The sequence below is a fragment of the Dendropsophus ebraccatus genome, chromosome 3 (assembly GCF_027789765.1).
Source record: "Dendropsophus ebraccatus isolate aDenEbr1 chromosome 3, aDenEbr1.pat, whole genome shotgun sequence".
Lineage (NCBI taxonomy): Eukaryota > Metazoa > Chordata > Amphibia > Anura > Hylidae > Dendropsophus > Dendropsophus ebraccatus.
This window is the reverse complement of record NC_091456.1, coordinates 1,241,493-1,267,027: the sequence shown is the minus strand read 5'-3', so window position 1 is coordinate 1,267,027 and position 25,535 is coordinate 1,241,493. Positions and strand designations below refer to the sequence as shown.

Here is a 25,535-nt window from a genome sequence, read left to right as displayed (position 1 = left end):
CTGTGGTATAGTGACCCCACCCTGTGGTATAATGACCCCACCCTGTGGTATAATGACCCCACCCTGTGGTATAGTGACCCCGCCATGTGGTATAATGACCCCACCCTGTGGTATAGTGACCCCACCCTGTGGTATAATGACCCCACCCTGTGGTATAGTGACCCCGCCCTGTAGTATAACCTCGCCCCTGTGGTATAATGACCCCACCCTGTGGTATAGTGACCCCGCCCTGTAGTATAACCTCGCCCCTGTGGTATAATGACCCCACCCTGTGGTATAGTGACCCCGCCCTGTGGTAAAATGACCCCACCCTGTGGTATAGTGACCCCGCCCTGTGGTATAATGATCCCCCTTTGTGGTAAAATTACCCCACCCTGTGGTATAGTGGCCCCTCCCTGTGGTATAGTGGCCCCACCCTGTGGTATAATGACCCCAGCCTGTGGTATAGTGACCCCACCCTGTGGTATAGTGACCCCACCCTGTGGTATAGTGACCCCACCCTGTGGTAAAATGACCCCCCCTTGTGGTATAATGACCCCACCCTGTGGTATAATGACTTCCCCCCTTGTGGTAAAAATGACCCCCCCCTTGGGGTATACTGACCCCTGTGACACTGCATGTCGTACTTGTGACTCGGACACTGAATCTTTTCCTTTGAGTCTTTTCACTGGAAAAAGTTTTGTCACCTCCACGGCCTCTGTTTATCCTTCATGACATCAGCGGCATCTGGAATACTGTATAATAGTGTGCTGACACTGCTCCTAGGGGTTACACCAGTATAGTAGTGTGCTGACACTGCTCCTAGGGGTTACACCAGTATAGTAGTGTGCTGACACTGCTCCTAGGGGTTACACCAGTATAGTAGTGTGCTGACACTGCTCCTAGGGGTTACACCAGTATAGTAGTGTGCTGACACTGCTCCTAGGGGTTACACCAGTATAGTAGTGCGCTGACACTGCTCCTAGGGGTACACCAGTATAGTAGTGTGCTGACACTGCTCCTAGGGGTTACACCAGTATAGTAGATGTGCTGACACTGCTCCTAGGGTTACACCAGTATAGTAGTGTGCTGACACTGCTCCTAGGGGTTACACCAGTATAGTAGTGTGCTGACACTGCTCCTAGGGGTTACAACAGTATAGTAGTGTGCTGACACTGCTCCTAGGGGTTACACCAGTATAGTAGTGTGCTGACACTGCTCCTAGGGGTTACAACAGTATAGTAGTGTGCTGACACTGCTCCCAGGGGTTACACCAGTATAGTAGTGTGCTGACACTGCTCCTAGGGGTTACACCAGTATAGTAGTGCGCTGACACTGCTCCTAGGGGTTACACCAGTATAGTAGTGCGCTGACACTGCTCCTAGGGGTTACACCAGTATAGTAGTGTGCTGACACTGCTCCTAGGGGTTACACCAGTATAGTAGCGTGCTGACACTGCTCCTAGGGGTTACACCAGTATAGTAGTGTGCTGACACTGCTCCTAGGGATTACACCAGTATAGTAGCGTTCTGACACTGTTCCTAGGGATTACACCAGTATAGTAGCGTTCTGACACTGCTCCTAGGGGTTACACCAGTATAGTAGTGTGCTGACACTGCTCCTAGGGATTACACCAGTATAGTAGCGTGCTGACACTGCTCCTAGGGGTTACACCAGTATAGTAGTGTGCTGACACTGCTCCTAGGGGTTACACCAGTATAGTATCATGCTGACACTGCTCCTAGGGGGTTACACCAGTATAGTAGTGTGCTGACACTGCTCCTAGGGATTACACCAGTATAGTAGTGTGCTGACACTGCTCCTAGGGGTTACACCAGTATAGTAGTGTGCTGACACTGCTCCTAGGGGTTACACCAGTATAGTATCATGCTGACACTGCTCCTAGGGGTTACACCAGTATAGTAGTGTGCTGACACTGCTCCTAGGGGTTACAACAGTATAGTAGTGTGCTGACACTGCTCCTAGGGGTTACACCAGTATAGTAGTGTGCTGACACTGCTCCTAGGGGTTACACCAGTATAGTAGTGTGCTGACACTGCTCCTAGGGGTTACACCAGTATAGTAGTGTGCTGACACTGCTCCTAGGGGTTACACCAGTATAGTAGTGTTCTGACACTGCTCCTAGGGATTACACCAGTATAGTAGTGTGCTGACACTGCTCCTAGGGATTACACCAGTATAGTATCATGCTGACACTGCTCCTAGGGGTTACACCAGTATAGTATCATGCTGACACTGCTCCTAGGGATTACACCAGTATAGTAGTGTGCTGACAGTGCTCCTAGGGGTTACACCAGTATAGTAGTGTGCTGACACTGCTCCTAGGGGTTACACCAGTATAGTAGTGTTCTGACACTGCTCCTAGGGGTTACACCAGTATAGTATCATGCTGACACTGCTCCTAGGGATTACACCAGTATAGTAGTGTGCTGACACTGCTCCTAGCGGTTACACCAGTATAGTAGTGTGCTGACACTGCTCCTAGGGGTTACACCAGTATAGTAGCGTGCTGACACTGCTCCTAGGGGTTACACCAGTATAGTATCATGCTGACACTGCTCCTAGGGATTACACCAGTATAGTAGTGTGCTGACACTGCTCCTAGGGATTACACCAGTATAGTAGTGTGCTGACACTGCTCCTAGGGATTAGACCAGTATAGTAGTGTGCTGACACTGCTCCTAGGGATTACACCAGTATAGTAGTGTGCTGACACTGCTCCTAGGGGTTACACCAGTATAGTAGTGTGCTGACACTGCTCCTAGGGGTTACACCAGTATAGTAGTGTGCTGACACTGCTCCTAGGGGTTACACCAGTATAGTAGTGTGCTGACACTGCTCCTAGGGGTTACACCAGTATAGTAGTGTGCTGACACTGCTCCTAGGGGGTTACACCAGTATAGTAGTGTGCTGACACTGCTCCTAGGGGTTACACCAGTATAGTAGTGTGCTGACACTGCTCCTAGGGGTTACACCAGTATAGTAGTGTGCTGACACTGCTCCTAGCGGTTACACCAGTATAGTAGTGTGCTGACACTGCTCCTAGGGATTACACCAGTATAGTAGTGTGCTGACACTGCTCCTAGGGGTTACACCAGTATAGTAGTGTGCTGACAGTGCTCCTAGGGGTTACACCAGTATAGTAGTGTGCTGACACTGCTCCTAGGGGTTACACCAGTATAGTAGTGTGCTGACACTGCTCCTAGGGGTTACACCAGTATAGTAGTGTGCTGACACTGCTCCTAGGGGTTACACCAGTATAGTAGTGTGCTGACACTGCTCCTAGGGGTTACACCAGTATAGTAGTGTGCTGACTACTGCTCCTAGGGGTTACACCAGTATAGTAGCGTGCTGACACTGCTCCTAGGGGATTACACCAGTATAGTAGCGTGCTGACACTGCCTCCTAGGGTTACACCAGTATAGTAGTGTGCTGACACTGCGTCTAGGGGTTACACCAGTATAGTAGCGTGCTGACACTGCTCCTAGGGATTACACCAGTATAGTAGCGTGCTGACACTGCTCCTAGGGGTTACACCAGTATAGTAGTGTGCTTGACCACTGCTCCTAGGGGTTACACCAGTATATAGTAGCGTGGCTGACACTGCTCTAGGGGTTATCACCAGTATAGTAGTGTGCTGACACTGCGTCTAGGGGTTACTACCAGTATAGTATTCATGCTGACACTGCCTCCTAGGGTTACACCAGTTATAGTAGCGTGCTGACACTGCTCCTAGGGATTTACACCAGTATAGTAGTGTGCGACACTGCTCCTAGGGGGTTACACCAGTATAGTAGTGCGCTGACACCTGCTCTAGGGGTTACACCAGTATAGTAGTGTGCTGACACTGCTCCTAGGGGTACACCAGTATATGTAGTGTGCTGACACTGCTCCTAGGGGTTACACCAGTATAGTCAGCGTGCTGACACTGCTCCTAGGGGGTTACACCAGTATAGTAGTGTGCTGACACGTGCTCTAGGGGGTTACACCAGTATAGTAGTGTGCTGACACTGCTCCTAGGGGTTACACCAGTATAGTAGCGTGCTGACACTGCTCCTAGGGGTTACACCAGTATAGTAGTGTGCTGACACTGCTCCTAGGGGGTTACACCAGTATAGTAGTGTGCTGACACTGCTCCTAGGGATTACACCAGTATAGTAGTGTGCTGACACTGCTCCTAGGGATTACACCAGTATAGTAGTGCGCTGACACTGCTCCTAGGGGTTACACCAGTATAGTAGTGTGCTGACACTGCTCCTAGGGGGTTACACCAGTATAGTATCATGCTGACACTGCTCCTAGGGATTACACCAGTATAGTAGTGTGCTGACACTGCTCCTAGGGGTTACACCAGTATAGTATCATGCTGACACTGCTCCTAGGGGTTACACCAGTATAGTAGTGTGCTGACACTGCTCCTAGGGGTTACACCAGTATAGTAGTGTGCTGACACTGCTCCTAGGGGTTACACCAGTATAGTAGCGTGCTGACACTGCTCCTAGGGATTACACCAGTATAGTAGTGTGCTGACACTGCTCCTAGGGGTTACACCAGTATAGTAGGTGCTGACACTGCTCCTAGGGATTTACAACAGTATTAGTAGTGCGCTGACACTGCTCCTAGGGGTTACACCAGTATAGTAGTGTGCTGACACATGCTCCTAGGGGGTCTACACCAGTATAGCTAGTGTGCTGACAACTGCTCCTTGGGAATTACACAGTATAGTATGATGCTGACACTGCTCCTAGGGGTTACACCAGTATAGTAGTGTGCTGACACTGCTCCTAGGGATTACACCAGTATAGTAGTGTGCTGACACTGCTCCTAGGGTTACACCAGTATAGTAGTGTGCTGACACTGCTCCTAGGGGTTACACCAGTATAGTAGTGTGCTGACACTGCTCCTAGGGATTACACCAGTATAGTAGTGTGCTGACACTGCTCCTAGGGGTTACAACCAGTATATAGTAGTGTGCTGACACCTGCTCCTAGGATTACACCAGTATAGTAGTGTGCTGACACTGCTCCTAGGGGTTACACCAGTATAGTAGTGTGCTGACACTGCTCCTAGGGGTTACACCAGTATAGTAGTGTGCTGACACTGCTCCTAGGGATTACACCAGTATAGTAGTGTGCTGACACTGCTCCTAGGGGTTACACCAGTATAGTAGTGTGCTGACACTGCTCCTAGGGATTACACCAGTATAGTAGTGTTCTGACACTGCTCCTAGGGGTTACACCAGTATAGTAGCGTGCTGACACTGCTCCTAGGGATTACACCAGTATAGTAGTGTGCTGACACTGCTCCTTGGGATTACACCAGTATAGTATGATGCTGACACTGCTCCTAGGGATTACACCAGTATAGTAGTGTGCTGACACTGCTCCTAGGGATTACACCAGTATAGTAGTGTGCTGACACTGCTCCTAGGGGTTACACCAGTATAGTAGTGTGCTGACACTGCTCCTAGGGATTACACCAGTATAGTAGTGTGCTGACACTGCTCCTAGGGATTACACCAGTATAGTAGTGCGCTGACACTGCTCCTAGGGGTTACACCAGTATAGTAGTGTGCTGACACTGCTCCTAGGGGGTTACACCAGTATAGTAGTGTGCTGACACTGCTCCTAGGGATTACAACAGTATAGTAGTGTGCTGACACTGCTCCTTGGGATTACACCAGTATAGTAGTGTGCTGACACTGCTCCTAGGGGTTACACCAGTATAGTAGTGTGCTGACACTGCTCCTAGGGGTTACACCAGTATAGTAGTGTGCTGACACTGCTCCTAGGGGTTACCCCAGTATAGTAGTGTGCTGACACTGCTCCTAGGGGTTACACCAGTATAGTAGTGTGCTGACACTGCTCCTTGGGATTACACCAGTATAGTATGATGCTGACACTGCTCCTAGGGGTTACACCAGTATAGTATGATGCTGACACTGCTCCTAGGGGTTACACCAGTATAGTAGTGTGCTGACACTGCTCCTAGGGGTTACACCAGTATAGTATGATGCTGACACTGCTCCTAGGGATTACACCAGTATAGTAGTGTGCTGACACTGCTCCTAGGGGTTACACCAGTATAGTAGTGTGCTGACACTGCTCCTACGGGTTACACCAGTATAGTGTGCTGATGTGGTGAGGCACAGGGAGTGTTTGTTTCGGTGATCTCCCGCCGGCTCAGCTGGTACGGTGGTGTGGTAGCTAAATCAGGTCTAGGGTCACTTGGGCACTTGTGACGGTAGCCTAAAGTGGTATACGACCCACCTCGGACAGTCGGGCGCCTCACCGGCACAGAAAAGAGATTAACCTAAGTGTACAGGTGTGTGCGGGTGCGTAGATAAACCAGAGTCCAATGCTTTTGCAAAGTAGAACAATTTACAACAACATAGTGCAATACAAGAATAGTACTTGTGGTAGTAATACAGTCCAGTGCAATACAACGAGTATACAATCTTGCAAGAGACTCAGGTGCTAGTAGTTGAGGTAGAGACCAGGTGCTTTTAGTAAGAAGGTGCTTTGCAGTAGAGAGAGAATAGAGGAGAGGAATTGCCAGAGGGGCCCGGTCCAAGGTAGAATTGTACTCTGCCGGAAAAGAAAGGGTGTATAGAAGAAGAGATATGGATAATACTCCTACTCACGGATTACTTCTAGTCTGACTGCCTTTTGCCCCTGAGTTGCGAACTACCCGTCCTAGGTGGGCAATAAGGGCCCCAGGCCCTGTTATCTTGGTTGAGAAGACTCCCGAGACTTCCCAGTTGTGCTGCGATTCGCATAGGAATACGTAGACATTCCGTATCTTTGTTCCACTGGGGTCATTCCTATGACTGCTAAGGTAATGGCCCAGCACTTTGTAGCAAGGTGTTTCCAAACCTTCCCTTCATTCCCTGCCCCATATCACCTGGTATTATTGGTTTAATTGCCCCCTATCTCCTGGTATTGACCTTCCCTTCCTTCCCCTCCAGGATTTTGGGGATTGTGCACTCACCTTCGTCCCTTTCTCTGCAGATGTGAATGAATGTGACCTCCATGGAGCCGTCTGCCTGTTCGGTGACTGTGAGAACACTAAGGGCTCCTTCGTCTGTCACTGCCAGGTGGGATATTCAGTGAAAAAGGGAGCGACGGGATGTACAGGTACACCATGACCACCTCCTCCGTGTCTGCTCTGCACGCCCACCACTCCTCCTCCATGTCCGCTCTGCACGCCCATCACTTCTCTGCCTATCGGCTCCAATAAAGTCTTTCTAACCAGTCTTCGTGTTTGCACAGTGTTATTTCTTACAAACTGCATGAGATGCTGGTGAAGAAGCTTGAGACATCTGTGGCATGTGCATGGTGATGGGTATTACTGCTCACTGGTTGGCATGGCAATGGGTATAACTGCTCACTGGTTGGCATGGTGATGGGTATAACTGCTCACTTGTTGGCATGGTGATGGATTACCTGCTCACTGGTTGGCATGGCGATAGGTATAACTGCTCGCTGGTTGGCATGGAGATGGATTACCTGCTCGCTGGTTGGCATGGTGATGGGTATAACTGCTCACTGGTTGGCAACGTGATGGGCATAACGGCTTACTGGTTGGCATGGTGATGGGTATTACTGCTCACTGGTTGGCATGGCGATGGGTATAACTGCTCACTGGTTGGCATGGCAGTGGGTATAACTGCTCACTGGTTGGCATGGTGATGGGTATAACTGCTCACTTGTTGGCATGGTGATGGATTACCTGCTCACTGGTTGGCATGGCGATAGGTATAACTGCTCGCTGGTTGGCATGGAGATGGATTACCTGCTCGCTGGTTGGCATGGTGATGTGTATAACTGCTCGCTTGTTGGTATGGTGATGGGCATAACGGCTTACTGGTTGGCATGGTGATGAGTATTACTGCTCACTGGTTGGCATGGTGATGGATATAACTGCTCACTGGTTGGCATGGCAGTGGGTATAACTGCTCACTGGTTGGCATGGTGATGGGTATAACTGCTCACTTGTTGGCATGGTGGATTACCTGCTCACTGGTTGGCATGGCGATGGGTATAACTGCTCGCTGGTTGGCATGGTGATGGATTACCTGCTCGCTGGTTGGCATGGTGATGTGTATAACTGCTCGCTTGTTGGCATGGCGATGGGTATAACTGCTCGCTGGTTGGCATGGTGATGGATTACCTGCTCGCTGGTTGGCATGGTGATGTGTATAACTGCTCGCTTGTTGGTATGGTGATGGGTATAACTGGTCGCTTGTTGGTATGGTGATGGGTATAACTGGTCGCTTGTTGGTATGGTGATGGTATAACTGCTCGCTGGTTGGCATGGTGATGGGGATAACTGCTCGCTGGTTGGCATGGTGATGGGTATAACTGCTCGCTTGTTGGTATGGTGATGGGTATAACTGCTCGCTGGTTGGCATGGTGATGTGTATAACTGCTCGCTTGTTGGCATAGTGATGGGTATCACTGCTCGCTTGTTGGTATGGTGATGGGTATAACTGCTCGCTTGTTGGTATGGTGATGGGTATAACTGCTCGCTGGTTGGCATGGTGATGGATTACCTGCTCGCTGGTTGGCATGGTGATGTGTATAACTGCTCGCTTGTTGGTATGGTGATGGGTATAACTGGTCGCTTGTTGGTATGGTGATGGTATAACTGCTCGCTGGTTGGCATGGTGATGGGGATAACTGCTCGCTGGTTGGCATGGTGATGGGTATAACTGCTCGCTTGTTGGTATGGTGATGGGTATAACTGCTCGCTGGTTGGCATGGTGATGTGTATAACTGCTCGCTTGTTAATATGGTGATGGGTATAACTGCTCGCTTGTTGGTATGGTGATGGTATCACTGCTCGCTTGTTGGCATAGTGATGGGTATCACTGCTCGCTTGTTGGCATAGTGATGGGTATCACTGCTCGCTTGTTGGCATGGCTTTGGTAACTTCCCAGGGTAATAGTTCAGTCCAGTTATAAGGATTGCTATGTGTCATTACTTGCAGTTATGGGGATGAATGTGCGGACGATGCTTCAGTCTCGTGGGTGACGTCCAGTTTCCTGCATTCTGTATAACATCACAGCAGTTTGTGTTTTTTGGCCGCTGCGATGAATGGTGGGAGTGGTTTCCATAGACTCCTATAGGGGACTAAACCATCCTGTCTATATGTATTATGGGGGGTTTCCCCAAATCCTTCACTAACAGGCAAGACCGACATGAAAAGACGCGACGTGTACTGGAGGGGTGAAAATGGCAGATAGAAGCACTTTTACACCAATATCCCGAGAAAACGGCAGATAGAAGAACATTTACACCAATATCCCGAGAAAACACCAGACAGAAGAACATTTACACCAATATCCCGAGAAAACACCAGATAAAACATTTACACCAATATCCTGAGAAAACACCAGATAGAAAATTTACACCAATATCCCGAGAAAACACCAGATAAAACATTTACCATTGAAAAACCACCTGATTGCCTTTGCCTGAGGAGAACCATCCGGGTTGTACAAGGAGCCGCCTGGTAATGAAATCCTCCAGTACATGTGGAAAATCCATCAGCCATGTGCGGGAATGCTTCTCTACCTTGTTCCCAGTTCACTCCCGCCTCACTCCTGGGTCGCTCCCACTTCGCTTCTGGCTTGTTCCCGTCTCGCTCCTGCATCGCTCCTGGGTCATTTCCAGCTCGCTCCCGCCTCACTCCTGGCTCATTCCTGGCTCGCTCCTGCCTTGCTCCCGGCTTGCTCTTGGCTCACTCCCGCCTCACTTATGGCTTGTTCGCGGCTTGCTCCTGCCTTGCTCCTGGCTCGTTCCCGGCTCGCTCCCACCTTGCTCCTGCCTCACTCCCAGCTCGCTCACGCCTCACTCCGGCTCGCTCCCGCCTCGCTCCCAGCTCTTTCCCGGCTCGCTCCTGCCTTGTTTCTGGCTTACTCTTGGCTCGCTCCCGCCTCGCTTCTTGCTTGTTCGTGGCTTGCTCCTGGCTCGTTCCCGGTTCGCTCCCACCTTGCTCCTGGCTCGCTCCTGCCTCACTCCGGCTCGCTCCCGCCTTGCTCCTGGCTCGTTCCCGGCTCACTCCTGCCTTGCTCCCGGCTTGCTCTTGGCTCGCTCCCGCCTCGCTTCTGGCTTGTTCGCAGCTCGCTCCTGCCTTGCTCCTGGCTCATTCCCGGCTCGCTCCCACCTTGCTCCTGGCTCGTTCCCGTCTCGCTCCCGCCTTTCTTCCGCCTTGCTCCTGGCTCATTCCCGGCTCGCTCCCACCTTGCTCCTGGCTCGTTCCCGTCTCGCTCCCGCCTTTCTTCCGCCTTGCTCCTGGCTCGCTCCCTGCTCATTCCCGGCTCACTCCTGCCTTGCTCCTGGCTTGCTCCCGCCTTGCTTCTGGCTCACTCCTGCCTTGCTCCCGCCTTGCTCCCGGCTCATTTCCGGTTCACTCCTGCCTTGCTCCTGGATCGTTTCTGGCTTTCTCCCGGCTTGCTCCCGCCTCGCTCCCGGCTCATGGATGGACTTTTATATGGAATTTGTTTTCAGTATTTTATTGCAGAATAATTCACCCTCTCCATGTTCTCTGCACGGAGTATAATGACTGTGATCTCCGCTCTCTGTAGATTCTCCTGACAGGATGGTTTCCCTCTACCATCAGGGCCCTGGCAGACTGCAGTATAAAGGGTCACTTCCGCCTCACTTATGGCTTGTTCGCGGCTTGCTCCTGGCTCGTTCCCGGCTCGCTCCCACCTTGCTCCTGCCTCGCTCCCAGCTCGCTCCCGCCTCACTCCGGCTCGCTCCCGCCTCGCTCCCGGCTCGTTCCCGGCTCGCTCCTGCCTTGTTTCTGGCTTACTCTTGGCTCGCTCCCGCCTCGCTTCTTGCTTGTTCGCGGCTTGCTCCTGGCTCGTTCCCGGTTCGCTCCCACCTTGCTCCTGGCTCGCTCCTGCCTCACTCCGGTTCGCTCCCGCCTTGCTCCCGGCTCGTTCCCGGCTCACTCCTGCCTTGCTCCCGGCTTGCTCTTGGCTCGCTCCCGCCTCGCTTCTGGCTTGTTCGCAGCTCGCTCCTGCCTTGCTCCTGGCTCATTCCCGTCTCGCTCCCACCTTGCTCCTGGCTCGTTCCCGTCTCGCTCCCGCCTTTCTTCCGCCTTGCTCCTGGCTCGCTCCCTGCTCATTCCCGGCTCACTCCTGCCTTGCTCCTGGCTTGCTCCCGCCTTGCTTCTGGCTCACTCCTGCCTTGCTCCCGGCTCACTCCTGGCTCATTTCCGGCTCACTCCTGCCTTGCTCCTGGATCGTTTCTGGCTTTCTCCCGGCTTGCTCCCGCCTCGCTCCCGGCTCATGGATGGACTTTTATATGGAATTTTTTTCAGTATTTTATTGCAGAATAATTCACCCTCTCCATGTTCTCTGCACGGAGTATAGTGACTGTGATCTCCGCTCTCTGTAGATTCTCCTGACAGGATGGTTTCCCTCTACCATCAGGGCCCTGGCAGACTGCAGTATAAAGGGTCACTCCGGAGCCTACCACATTACCACTCGCCACAAACCCATCTTGTTTAATATTTCTGTCTATTTTTCAGATGTGGACGAATGTGAGATTGGCGCTCACAATTGCGACCTCCATGCTGCGTGTGTGAATGTCCCAGGAAGCTTTAAGTGTTCCTGTCAGGAGGGCTGGATCGGCAGCGGCATCACCTGTCACGGTAGGAATACACAGAATAACATCTATCTACACTATACATGTCCTAAGAAGTACAGACGCTGCTGTCTCCACAGAGGATGACGGCCACAACATCGAGAAGACTCTTTGTGTTATCTTTGGGGACAAGGTCGGAGTTCCTGCAAGTCTCCTGCAACTTTTTTCCTTATGGTTAAATATTCAGGTCACTCCACAAATGTAGCACGATGTGCAAACTCCACAATGGCCCAGTGACTGTGACTAGTCAGTGACAGCAGCGTCCTCCGCAGTGCGTGCACCACCACCAGCAGCATTATACTTACCATTTATGAGTCAGACCTGGCATTGGGTGCACCACCACCACCAGCATTATACTTACCATTTATGAGTCAGACCTGGCATTGGGTGCACCACCACCACCAGCATTATACTTACCATTTATGAGTTGGACCTGGCATTGGGTGCACCACCACCACCAGCATTATACTTACCATTTATGAGTCAGACCTGGCATTGGGTGCACCACCACCAGCAGCATTATACTTACCATTTATGAGTCAGACCTGGCATTGGGTGCACCACCACCACCAGCATTATACTTACCATTTATGAGTCAGACCTGGCATTGGGTGCACCACCACCAGCAGCATTATACTTACCATTTATGAGTTGGACCTGGCATTGGGTGCACCACCACCACCAGCATTATACTTACCATTTATGAGTTGGACCTGGCATTGGGTGCACCACCACCACCAGCATTATACTTACCATTTATGAGTCAGACCTGGCATTGGGTACACCACCACCAGCAGCATTATACTTACCATTTATGAGTCAGACCTGGCATTGGGTGCACCACCACCAGCAGCATTATACTTACCATTTATGAGTCAGACCTGGCATTGGGTGCACCACCACCACCAGCATTATACTTACCATTTATGAGTCAGACCTGGCAGTGCGTGCACCACCACCAGCAGCATTATACTTACCATTTATGAGTAAGACCTAGCATTGGGTGCACCACAACCAGCAGCATTATACTTACCATTTATGAGTCAGACCTGGCATTGGTTGCACCACCACCAGCAGCATTATACTTACCATTTATGAATCAGACCTGGCATTGGGTGCACCACCACCACCAGCATTATACTTACCATTTATGAGTAAGACCTGGCATTGGGTGCACCACAACCAGCAGCATTATACTTACCATTTATGAGTCAGACCTGGCATTGGGTGCACCACCACCACCAGCATTATACTTACCATTTATGAGTCAGACCTGGCATTGGGTGCACCACCACCAGCAGCATTATACTTACCATTTATGAGTCAGACCTGGCATTGGGTGCACCACCATCAGCGGCATTATACTTACCAGACCTTGCAGTGATGGAGGCAGCACTTACAATAGATAGAGCCCAGCACAGTGCCAGTCCTGCTACCCTCCACTCACATGGTTGTAGATGGGGATACACAGTGTCCCAATGGATGTGCTGGGTAAGGGGGATATATAAAAAAAACACATATGAACAAAGCTTCATAGATCCAGAGGATTTTAAACTTGACACTGTTACTGAGTAGCATAGCTGAAGAAGAGGATGGCAGTCACTGGGGATGGCGGTCACTGGGGTTGGCGGTCACCGGGGATGGCGGTCACCGGGGATGGCGGTCACCGGGGATGGCGGTCACTGGGAATGGCGGTCACTGGGGATGGCGGTCACTGGGGATGGCGGTCACTAGGGATGGCGGTGACTGGAGATGACGGTGACTGGAGATGACGGTGACAGGAGATGACGGTGACAGGAGATGACGGTGACTGGAGATGACGGTGACTGGAGATGACGGTGACAGGAGATGACGGTAACTGGAGATGACGGTGACAGGAGATGACGGTGACAGGAGATGACGGTGACAGGAGATGACGGTGACTGGAGATGACGGTGACAGGAGATGACGGTGACTGGAGATGACGGTGACTGGAGATGACGGTGACTGGAGATGACGGTGACTGGAGATGACGGTGACAGGATATGACGGTGACAGGAGATGACGGTGGCAGGATCTGATCACTGGGCCAGTCATTGCGGTCCATTGGCACCAGTGGTCTCCATGGTTTAGGGGATCAGCACATCATTCATCATGTATAAAAGGAAACGATGGATCAGGCTGGAGGCTCCAAACCCCAAAATAATAAAATAACGCTAAATGTGACCTGTAGTTATGGAGTCTTAGTCACTGACTAACAAGTAAGGATTCTGTCTGCAGACCTGGATGAATGCGCCAACGGGACCCACCGCTGCAGCCTCTCTGCCCAGTGCCTGAACACGCCCGGCTCCTACCGCTGCTCCTGCACTGAGGGGTATACCGGCGATGGATTCACCTGTTCAGGTAAAACTACCGCTCTTATTTGCTGCCTATTGAAGGTGGAGTACTTATTATCAGAGGGTTTGCTTCCTAGGGACTATAGATATTAGCCGTCCTGCGCCATACTGTCACGTGGTGCCCAGATCCGCCCTCCGCACAGCTGGCGACGGCCATTTATCACCCCAGGACATTGTCTGTGCAGTCTATTAAATAAGGCGACCAAGCAGAACGAGACGTATTCTATTAGTCAGTGCTGGTTATAGCGGTGGGGGGGGGGGAGATATAACTCCAATGCCTGGAGGTAAAATATTCTCAAATCAGCACTTTCCGCCCAGTACGCCAGGGGGGCGGAAAGGGGGCGTGTAGTGGGCGGAACGGAGGGCGCGGACTCAGAGTCCGCGCAATTTACCATCCGTTCCGCCCAAATATACGCCGAAAACCTACTCCAGTCCTAAGCTGGCGTAGGTTTTCGGCGGTGCGCATCGGCACGCACGGGATTTATGTAGAGGCAGTCCGCCTACAGTCCGCCTACAGTCCGCCTCTACATAAATCTCCGTAGCGCAGGAGCTGCGGGGGCATTTATAAGTCCGGCGTAAAAAATGCCGGACTTAATAAATGCCACCCATAGTGTGTATATGTGTGTATATATATATATATATATATATATATATATACACACACACACACGGCCGGGACCCCTAGCGGCGACGCGAGAAACTGACATGTCTGTTTTCTGCCGCCGCTATTTATTGTGATGAGTGGGGAATTTGGATGCGGGCGCGGCAGTAAAGATTATCCAGCCGGTACTGCAGCAACTGCCGGGATGATCTTTTCTGAGACTGGACGTTGCGTGACAGAATAGCCAGGTCACGGAACGGCCGGTCTCTTACAAGGTGTGAACATAGCCTTAAGGTGTAATTATTAAAACTTTCAGTGCAGCTTTTAGCGTTTAGTGCAAATGGTGAACGGCCGAGCGGCCACATAACACGACAGCATGATGGAGCCGATGTCTATCACAGATCCATGACTCCACGCGGTGGGATCAGCGGCTATTCTCACCCGCACATGGCCGGATAAGTGATGTGTCGTGTTTCTGGCCGTGGTGTCCGGTTGGCGACCATACCCCCATCATGTCCTGTGTTAGTGAGCAGCATTGCAGGGTAGACGGTCACATCTCCTCTTGTCACTTACAGATATCGATGAATGTGCCGAAAACATCAACCTGTGTGAGAACGGCCAATGTCTGAACGTCCCCAGCTCATTCCGGTGTGAATGTGAGATGGGCTTTACTCCGGCTCCGGACAGCAAATCCTGCCAAGGTACGGCCATGACTGATTCCACACACATGACCTGGAGGGAGCATAATAAGCCAGGATAGGCTGGGAGCATAATCCTCATCCTTCCCCGTTCACCACAATTGTCAGATTTACTGGACAACCGGCAATGAAAAACGTATTTGTCCTGTAAAAGCTGACAGAAAACCAGGGTATAGTCACTGGCATAGCCACCATGGAGGCAGACCACGCAGCTGCCACGGGGCCCCATGAATCCTAGCTACACCCCTGGGTATAGTCACTGGCATAGCCACCATGGAGGCAGTACACGCAGCTGCCACGGGGCCCCATGAATCCTAGCTATACCCCTGGGTATAGTCACTGGCATAGCCACCATGGAGGCAGACCATGCAGCTGCCACGGGGCCCCATGAATCCTAGCTACACCCCTGGGTATAGTCACTGGCATAGCCACCATGGAGGCAGACCACGCAGCTGCCACGGGGCCCCATGAATTCTAGCTATGCCCCTGGGTATAGTCACTGGCATAGCCACCATGGAGGCAGACCATGCAGCTGCCACGGGGCCCCATGAATCCTAGCTACACCCCTGGGTATAGTCACTGGCATAGCCACCATGGAGGCAGACCACGCAGCTGCCACGGGGCCCCATGAATTCTAGCTATGCCCCTGGGTATAATCACCGGTGTACTCACCATGAAGGCAGACCACGCAGCTGTCACGGGGCCCCATAAATCCTAGCTACACCCCTGGGTATAGTCACTGAGGTGCCCCCCTCCCCATTCTATACACAAGACATGGGAGAAGCCGGGGAAATCCAACAGATGAGAAACAGGGAACCGGGGGAAAACTCTTCATGGGCCAGAACCAAAAACAGAAAGAGAGTAGCTACCCCAAAAACTGAAAGTGTAGTTACCCCCTAAAACAGAATAGTTATCCCAAAACAGAAAGAAATAAGTTACCCCCTCAAAAAAAAAAGTTACCCCGAAACAGAAAGAGTAGTTACCCCCAAAACACATAGGGGTAGATTAATCAAAGGGTGTAAAATTTAGACTGGTGTAAACTGCCCACAGCAACCAATCACAGCTCAGCTCTCACAGTGACCAATCACTAGGTCACAGCCCAGACACAGCCCAGATGACTAGTCAAAGCCCAAACATGGCCCAGATGACTAGTCACAGCCTAGACACAGCCCAGATGACTAGTCACAGCCCAGATGACTAGTCACAGCCCAGACACGGCCTTATGACTAGTCACAGCCCAGACACGGCCCAGATGACTAGTCACAGCCCAGACACAGCCTAGATGACTAGTTACAGCCCAGACACGGCCTAGTTGACTAGTTACAGCCCAGACACGACCTAGATGACTAGTCACAGCCCAGACACGGCCCAGATAACTAGTCAAGGCCCAGATGACTAGTCACAGCCCAGACACGGCCCAGATGACTAGTCACAGCCCAGATACGGCCCAGATGACTAGTCACAACCCAGACACGGCCCAGATGACTAGTCACAGCCCAGATACGGCCCAGATGACTGGTCACAGCCCAGACACGGCCCAGATGACTAGTCACAGCCCAGATACGGCCCAGATGACTGGTCACAGCCCAGACACGGCCCAGATGACTAGTCACAGCCCAGATACGGCCCAGATGACTGGTCACAGCCCAGATACGGCCCAGATGACTGGTCACAGCCCAGATACGGCCCAGATGACTAGTCACAGCCCAGACACGGCCCAGATGACTAGTCACAGCCCAGATACGGCCCAGATGACTAGTCACGGCCCAGATAACTTTTTTCTGTTCCTCTTTTCAGATATTAATGAGTGCTATTTTGAGAATATTTGTGTTTTTGGATCCTGCCGGAATCTTCCAGGAATGTTCCAATGTGTTTGTGATGACGGATATGAGCTGGACCGTTCAGGAGGGAATTGCACAGGTAAGAACCATGAGAATGATCCGTCTCTGTGGGCTGATATATTATACATATATAATACCATAATAATATACATATATATCATTGTGTCTTTTATATTCCAGTAACTTCTCACCACTAATAACCCAGCTCTCCTAAATAGTTGTATCAGGTAGGAAGAGTCCAAAGACCAAACCTCCATGGGTATACACAGTATACATGGCCAGTCCTGTTATACATGAGGGATGGTATATAGATAGTATACATAGCCAGTCCTGTTATACATGAGCGATGGTATACACAAAGTATACATAGCCAGTCCTGTTATACATGAGGCATGGTATAGCCACAGTATATAGATAGTATACATAGCAAGTCCTGTTATACATGAGGCATGGTATAGCCACAGTATATAGATAGTATACATAGCCAGTCCTGTTATACATAGGGATGGTATAGCCACAGTATATAGATAGTATACGTAGCCAGTCCTGTTATACATGAGGGATGGTATAGCCACAGTATATAGATAGTATACGTAGCCAGTCCTGTTATACATGAGGGATGGTATAGCCACAGTATATAGATAGTATACATAGCCAGTCCTGTTATACATGAGGGATGGTATAGCCACAGTATATAGATAGTATACATAGCCAGTCCTGTTATACATGAGGGATGGTATAGCCACAGTATATAGATAGTATACATAGCCAGTCCTGTTATACATGAGGGATGGTATATAGATAGTATACATAGCCAGTCCTGTTATACATGAGGGATGGTATACACAAAGTATACATAGCAAGTCCTGTTATACAAGAGGGATGGTATAGCCACAGTCTATAGACAGTATACATAGCCAGTCCTGTTATACATGAGGGATGGTATAGCCACAGTATATAGATAGTATACATAGCCAGTCCTGTTATACATGAGGGATGGTATAGCCACAGTATATAGATAGTATACATAGCCAGTCCTGTTATACATGAGGGATGGTATACACAAAGTATACATAGCAAGTCCTGTTATACATGAGGCATGGTATAGCCACAGTATATAGATAGTATACATAGCCAGTCCTGTTATACATGAGGGATGGTATAGCCACAGTATATAGTTAGTATACATAGCCAGTCCTGTTATACATGAGGCATGGTATAGCCACAGTATATACATAGTATACATAGCCAGTCCTGTTATACATGAGGGATGGTATATACATAGTATACATAGCCAGTCCTGTTATACATGAGGGATGGTATAGCCACAGTATATAGATAGTATACATAGCCAGTCCTGTTTTACATGAGGGATGGTATATAGATAGTATACATAGCCAGTCCTGTTATACATGAGGGATGGTATACACAAAGTATACATAGCAAGTCCTGTTATACAAGAGAGATGGTATAGCCACAGTCTATAGACAGTATACATAGCCAGTCCTGTTATACATGAGGGATGGTATAGCCACCGTATATAGATAGTATACATAGCCAGTCCTGTTAGACAAAAGGGATGGTATAGCCACACTATATACATAGTATACGTAGCCAGTCCTGTTATACATGAGGGCACCGAGCTACTGGAACATTCAGCAGAGGAACAGAAAGGATGAAAAACAGAGAAAAATGGTGTATGTACTGTACAGCACAGGTGCATAAAGCACAAGACTGCTAATACATGGGACCGCTAACAGACAGAATCATAGATGGTAGGAACATGGAGCTTCTGGTGGTCGTGGCCTATGGAGCTTAGTTGGACACCACAAGGATCCCAGCTGTACTCTTGGTCGTTCTTTGGCTTATATAGCAGCTAATAAGCTTTAAGACAACTAGCAACAAATGAGCCAGAAAGACACCAGACATAGAAGATCCAGCAGGGAGGGATATCCTGGCAGGCGAGTAGTCTAGTCGGGAAAGCCTGGAAAGGCCATGTGTCCCATGTAGTGCAGGAGCCCCATGTATTGCAGGAGCCCCATGTATTGCAGGAGCCCCATGTAGTGTAGGAGCCCCATGTAGTGCAGGAGCCCCATGTATTGCAGGAGCCCCATGTAGTGCAGGAGCCCCATGTAGTGCAGGAGCCCCATGTAGTGTAGGAGCCCCATGTAGTGTAGGAGCCCCATGTAGTGCAGGAGCCGCATGTAGTGCAGGAGCCGCATGTAGTGCAGGAGCCCCATGTAGTGCAGGAGCCCCATGTAGTGCAGGAGCCCCATGTAGTGCAGGAGCTGCATGTAGTGCAGGAGCCCCATGTAGTGCAGGAGCCCCATGTAGTGTAGGAGCCCCATGTAGTGCAGGAGCCGCATGTAGTGCAGGAGCCCCATGTAGTGCAGGAGCCCCATGTAGTGCAGGAGCCCCATGTAGTGCAGGAGCCGCATGTAGTGCAGGAGCCCCATGTAGTGCAGGAGCCCCATGTAGTGCAGGAGCCCCATGTAGTGTAGGAGCCCCATGTAGTGTAGGAGCCCCATGTAGTGCAGGAGCCCCATGTAGTGCAGGAGCCCCATGTAGTGTAGGAGCCCCATGTAGTGCAGGAGCCCCATGTAGTGCAGGAGCCGCATGTAGTCTAGGAGCCCCATGGAGTGCAGGAGCCCCATGGAGTGCAGGAGCCCCATGGAGTGCAGGAGCCCCATGTAGTGCAGGAGCCCCATGTAGTGTAGGAGCCCCATGTAGTGTAGGAGCCCCATGTAGTGCAGGAGCCCCATGTAGTGCAGGAGCCCCATGTAGTGCAGGAGCCCCATTTAGTGCAGGAGCCCCATGTAGTGTAGGAGCCCCATGTAGTGCAGGAGCCGCATGTAGTGCAGGAGCCCCATGTAGTGTAGGAGCCCCATGTAGTGCAGGAGCCCCATGTAGTGCAGGAGCCGCATGTAGTGTAGGAGCCCCATGTAGTGCAGGAGCCCCATGTAGTGCAGGAGCCCCATGTAGTGCAGGAGCCCCATGTAGTGTAGGAGCCCCATGTAGTGTAGGAGCCCCATGTAGTGTAGGAGCCCCATGTAGTGCAGGAGCCGCATGTAGTGCAGGAGCCCCATGTAGTGTAGGAGCCCCATGTAGTGCAGGAGCCGCATGTAGTCTAGGAGCCCCATGTAGTGCAGGAGCCCCATGTAGTGCAGGAGCCCCATGTAGTGCAGGAGCCCCATGTAGTGCAGGAGCCCCATGTAGTGTAGGAGCCCCATGTAGTGTAGGAGCCCCATGTAGTGTAGGAGCCCCATGTAGTGCAGGAGCCCCATGTAGTGTAGGAGCCCCATGTAGTGTAGGAGCCCCATGTAGTGTAGGAGCCCCATGTAGTGTAGGAGCCCCATGTAGTGCAGGAGCCCCATGTAGTGTAGGAGCCCCATGTAGTGTAGGAGCCCCATGTAGTGTAGGAGCCCCATGTAGTGCAGGAGCCCCATGTAGTGCAGGAGCCCCATGTAGTGCAGGAGCCCCATGTAGTGCAGGAGCCCCAGACACACTGTATCATTTATACAGCAGATCCTGTATACAGGTGAATGTAAGGTTCTGTATCATTGTGTTCTGCAGATGTGGATGAATGTGCCGATCCCATCAACTGTGTTAATGGCTTCTGTGTGAACACTCCGGGGAGATATGAATGTAACTGTCCTCCTGACTTCCAGCTGAATCCCACCGGTGTGGGCTGTGTAGGTAAGATATGAAGAGTCCACATCACTGGGGGATCAATAAACCTTACTGGTGGGGCAGCAGCGGAGGCCGAAGTCAGCGGAAGCGCTTATAAGATGTCTATAAGATAAACATATCCCCCAACCTATAGGACTGGTGGATACGGCTGACCCTACAGACACATGGGGTCCATTATATATAGTAACATCTCTATAGCTGCACCCTATAGGACTGGTGGATATGGCTGACCCTACAGACACATGGGGTCCATTATATATAGTAACATCTCTGCACCCTATAGGACTGGTGGATATGGCTGACCCTACAGACACATGGGGTCCATTATATATAGTAACATCTCTGCACCCTATAGGACTGGTGGATACGGCTGACCCTACAGACACATGGGGTCCATTATATATAGTAATATCTCTATAGCTGCACCCTATAGGACTGGTGGATACGGCTGACCCTACAGACACATGGGGTCCATTATATATAGTAACATCTCTGCACCCTATAGGACTGGTGGATACGGCTGACCCTACAGACACATGGGGTCCATTATATAGTAACATCTCTGCACCCTATAGGACTGGTGGATACGGCTGACGCTACAGACACATGGGGTCCATTATATATAGTAACATCTCTGCACCCTATAGGACTGGTGGATATGGCTGACCCTACAGACACATGGGGTCCATTATATATAGTAACATCTCTGCACCCTATAGGACTGGTGGATACGGCTGACCCTACAGACACATGGGGTCCATTATATATAGTAATATCTCTATAGCTGCACCCTATAGGACTGGTGGATACGGCTGACCCTACAGACACATGGGGTCCATTATATATAGTAACATCTCTGCACCCTATAGGACTGGTGGATACGGCTGACCCTACAGACACATGGGGTCCATTATATAGTAACATCTCTGCACCCTATAGGACTGGTGGATACGGCTGACCCTACAGACACATGGGGTCCATTATATATAGTAATATCTCTGCACCCTATAGGACTGGTGGATATGGCTGACCCTACAGACACATGGGGTCCATTATATATAGTAAAATCTCTGCACCCTATAGGACTGGTGGATACGGCTGACCCTACAGACACATGGGGTCCATTATATATAGTAATATCTCTGCACCCTATAGGACTGGTGGATACGGCTGACACTACAGACACATGGGGTCCATTATATATAGTAACATCTCTGCACCCTATAGGACTGGTGGATACGGCTGACACTACAGACACATGGGGTCCCATTATATATAGTAATATCTCTGCACCCTATAGGACCTGGTGGATACGGCTGACCCTACAGACACATGGGGTCCATTATATATAGTAATATCTCTGCACCCTATAGGACTGGTGGATATGGCTGACACTACAGACACATGGGGTCCATTATATATAGTAATATCTCTGCACCCTATAGGACTGGTGGATACGGCTGACACTACAGACACATGGGGTCCATTATATATAGTAACATCTCTGCACCCTATAGGACTGGTGGATACGGCTGACACTACAGACACATGGGGTCCATTATATATAGTAATATCTCTGCACCCTATAGGACTGGTGGATATGGCTGACCCTACAGACACATGGGGTCCATTATATATAGTAATATCTCTGCACCCTATAGGACTGGTGGATATGGCTGACACTACAGACACATGGGGTCCATTATATATAGTAATATCTCTGCACCCTATAGGACTGGTGGATACGGCTGACACTACAGACACATGGGGTCCATTATATATAGTAACATCTCTGCACCCTATAGGACTGGTGGATACGGCTGACACTACAGACACATGGGGTCCATTATATATAGTAATATCTCTGCACCCTATAGGACTGGTGGATACGGCTGACCCTACAGACACATGGGGTCCATTATATATAGTAATATCTCTGCACCCTATAGGACTGGTGGATACGGCTGACCCTACAGACACATGGGGTCCATTATATATAGTAACATCTCTGCACCCTATAGGACTGGTGGATATGGCTGACACTACAGACACATGGGGTCCATTATATATAGTAATATCTCTGCACCCTATAGGACTGGTGGATACGGCTGACACTACAGACACATCTCTAACATCTCTATAGCTGCAACAAGGGCTGGGCAATATGGCCAAAAAATTAAATCTTCATTTAAAAAAAAAAATTTTTTGGACGATTCTCGATTTAAATCTCAATTTTTATCTATTTTTTTTGTGCTAAATAAACAGAACAATTTTCTCCTCACAGCGTCAGATAATATTTTAATGACATTTGAGACAACAATAGTAATGCTTTCCAGTGTAACAGTGCTGCCTCTTTGCCCCATGTAGTAGACACGCCCCCTCTGTGCCCCATGTAGTAGACACGCCCCCTCTGTGCCCCATGTAGTAGACACGCCCCCTCTGTGCCCCATATAGTAGACACGCCCCCTCTGTGCCCCCATGTAGTAGACACGCCCCCTCTGTGCCCCATAAAGTAGACACACCCCCTCTGTGCCCCCATGTAGTAGACACGCCCCCTCTGTGCCCCATGTAGTAAACACGCCCCCTCTGTTCCCCCATGTAGTAGACACGCCCCCTCTGTGCCCCATGTAGTAGACACGCCCCCTCTGTGCCCTCATGTAGTAGACACGCCCTCTCAGTGCTCCATGTAGTAGACACGCCCCCTCTGTTCCCCCATGTAGTAGACACGCCCCCTCTGTGCCCCATGTAGTAGACACGCCCCCTCTGTGCCCCATGTAGTAGACACGCCCTCTCAGTGCTCCATGTAGTAGACACGCCCCCTCTGTGCCCCATGTAGTAGACATGCTCCCCCTGTGCCCCATGTAGTAGACACACACCCTCTGTGCCCCCATGTAGTAGACACGCCCCCTCTGTGCCCCATGTAGTAGACACGCCCCCTCTGTGTTCCATGTAGTAGACATGCCCCCTCTGTGCCCCATGTAGTAGACACGCCCCCTCTGTGCCCCATGTAGTAGACACGCCCCCTCTGTGCCCCATGTAGTAGACACGCCCCCTCTGTGCCCCATGTAGTAGACATGCTCCCCCTGTGCCCCATGTAGTAGACACACACCCTCTGTGCCCCCATGTAGTAGACACGCCCCCTCTGTGCCCCATGTAGTAGACACGCCCCCTCTGTGCCCCATGTAGTAGACACGCCCCCTCTGTGCCCCATGTAGTAGACACGCCCCCTCTGTGCCCCATGTAGTAGACATGCTCCCCCTGTGCCCCATGTAGTAGACACACACCCTCTGTGCCCCCATGTAGTAGACACGCCCCCTCTGTGCCCCATGTAGTAGACATGCTCCCCCTGTGCCCCATGTAGTAGACACACACCCTCTGTGCCCCCATGTAGTAGACACGCCCCCTTTGTGCCCCATGTAGTAGACATGCTCCCCCTGTGCCCCCATGTAGTAGACACGCCCCCTTTGTGCCCCATGTAGTAGACATGCTCCCCCTGTGCACCATGTAGTAGAGAAGACCCCTCTGTGCCTCCATGTAGTAGACACGCCCCCTCTGTGCCTCCATGTAGTAGACACGCCCCCTTTGTGCCCCATGTAGTAGACATGCTCCCCCTGTGCACCATGTAGTAGAGAAGACCCCTCTGTGCCTCCATGTAGTAGACACGCCCCCTCTGTGCCTCCATGTAGTAGACACGCCCCCTCTGTGACTCCATGTAGTAGACACGCTCCCTCTGTGCCCCATGTATTAGACACGCCCCCTCTGTGCCTCCATGCAGTAAACACGCCCCCTCTTTGCCCCCATATAGTAGACACGCCCCTTCTGTGCCCCCATGCAGTAAACATAACCCCTCTGTGCCCCCATGTAGTAAACACGCCCCCTCTTTGCCCTCATGTAGTAGACTAATCGCCCAGCCACTATCCCTCTAAGTGCCGGCCGGGATCCCCCAGTAGATGATATAATTTATCCCTCTAAGTGGCGGCCGGGATCCCCCAGCAGATGATATCATTTATCCCTCTAAGTGCCGGTGGGGATCCCCCAGTAGATGATATAATTTATCCCTCTAAGTGGCGGCCGGGATCCCCCTGTAGGTGATATCATTTATCCCTCTAAGTGGCGGCCGGGATCCCCCAGTAGATGATATCATTTATCCCTCTAAGTGTCAGCCGGGTTCCCCCAGAAGATGATATCATTTATCCCTCTAAGTGGCGGCCGGGATCCCCCTGTAGGTGATATCATTTATCCCTCTAAGTGCCGGCCTGGATCCCCCTGTAGATGATATCATTTATCCCTCTAAGTGCCGGTGGGGATCCCCCTGTAGGTGATATCATTTATCCCTCTAAGTGCCGGTGGGGATCCCCCAGCAGATGATATCATTTATCCCTCTAAGTGTCAGCCGGGTTCCCCCAGAAGATGATATCATTTATCCCTCTAAGTGGCGGCCGGGATCCCCCTGTAGGTGATATCATTTATCCCTCTAAGTGGCGGCCGGGATCCCCCTGTAGGTGATATCATTTATCCCTCTAAGTGCCGGCCGGGATCCCCCTGTAGATGATATCATTTATCCCTCTAAGTGCCGGCCTGGATCCCCCTGTAGGTGATATCATTTATCCCTCTAAGTGGCGGCCGGGATCCCCCTGTAGATGATATCATTTATCCCTCTAAGTGGCGGC

General features: G+C 50.8%; 1 protein-coding gene across 1 annotated transcript in view; it reads left to right on the top strand.

The window, feature by feature from the left end:
- The window catches only part of LOC138785109 (fibrillin-2-like), a 364,563-nt gene that overhangs the window by 262,284 nt on the left and 76,744 nt on the right, over positions 1-25,535 (top strand). The window contains exons 28-33 of the mRNA XM_069960684.1: positions 7,011-7,136; positions 11,545-11,667; positions 13,920-14,042; positions 15,212-15,337; positions 17,132-17,254; positions 20,749-20,871. Coding sequence (XP_069816785.1) covers positions 7,011-7,136; positions 11,545-11,667; positions 13,920-14,042; positions 15,212-15,337; positions 17,132-17,254; positions 20,749-20,871 — 744 coding nt within the window. The remainder of the gene's footprint in view (positions 1-7,010; positions 7,137-11,544; positions 11,668-13,919; positions 14,043-15,211; positions 15,338-17,131; positions 17,255-20,748; positions 20,872-25,535) is intronic.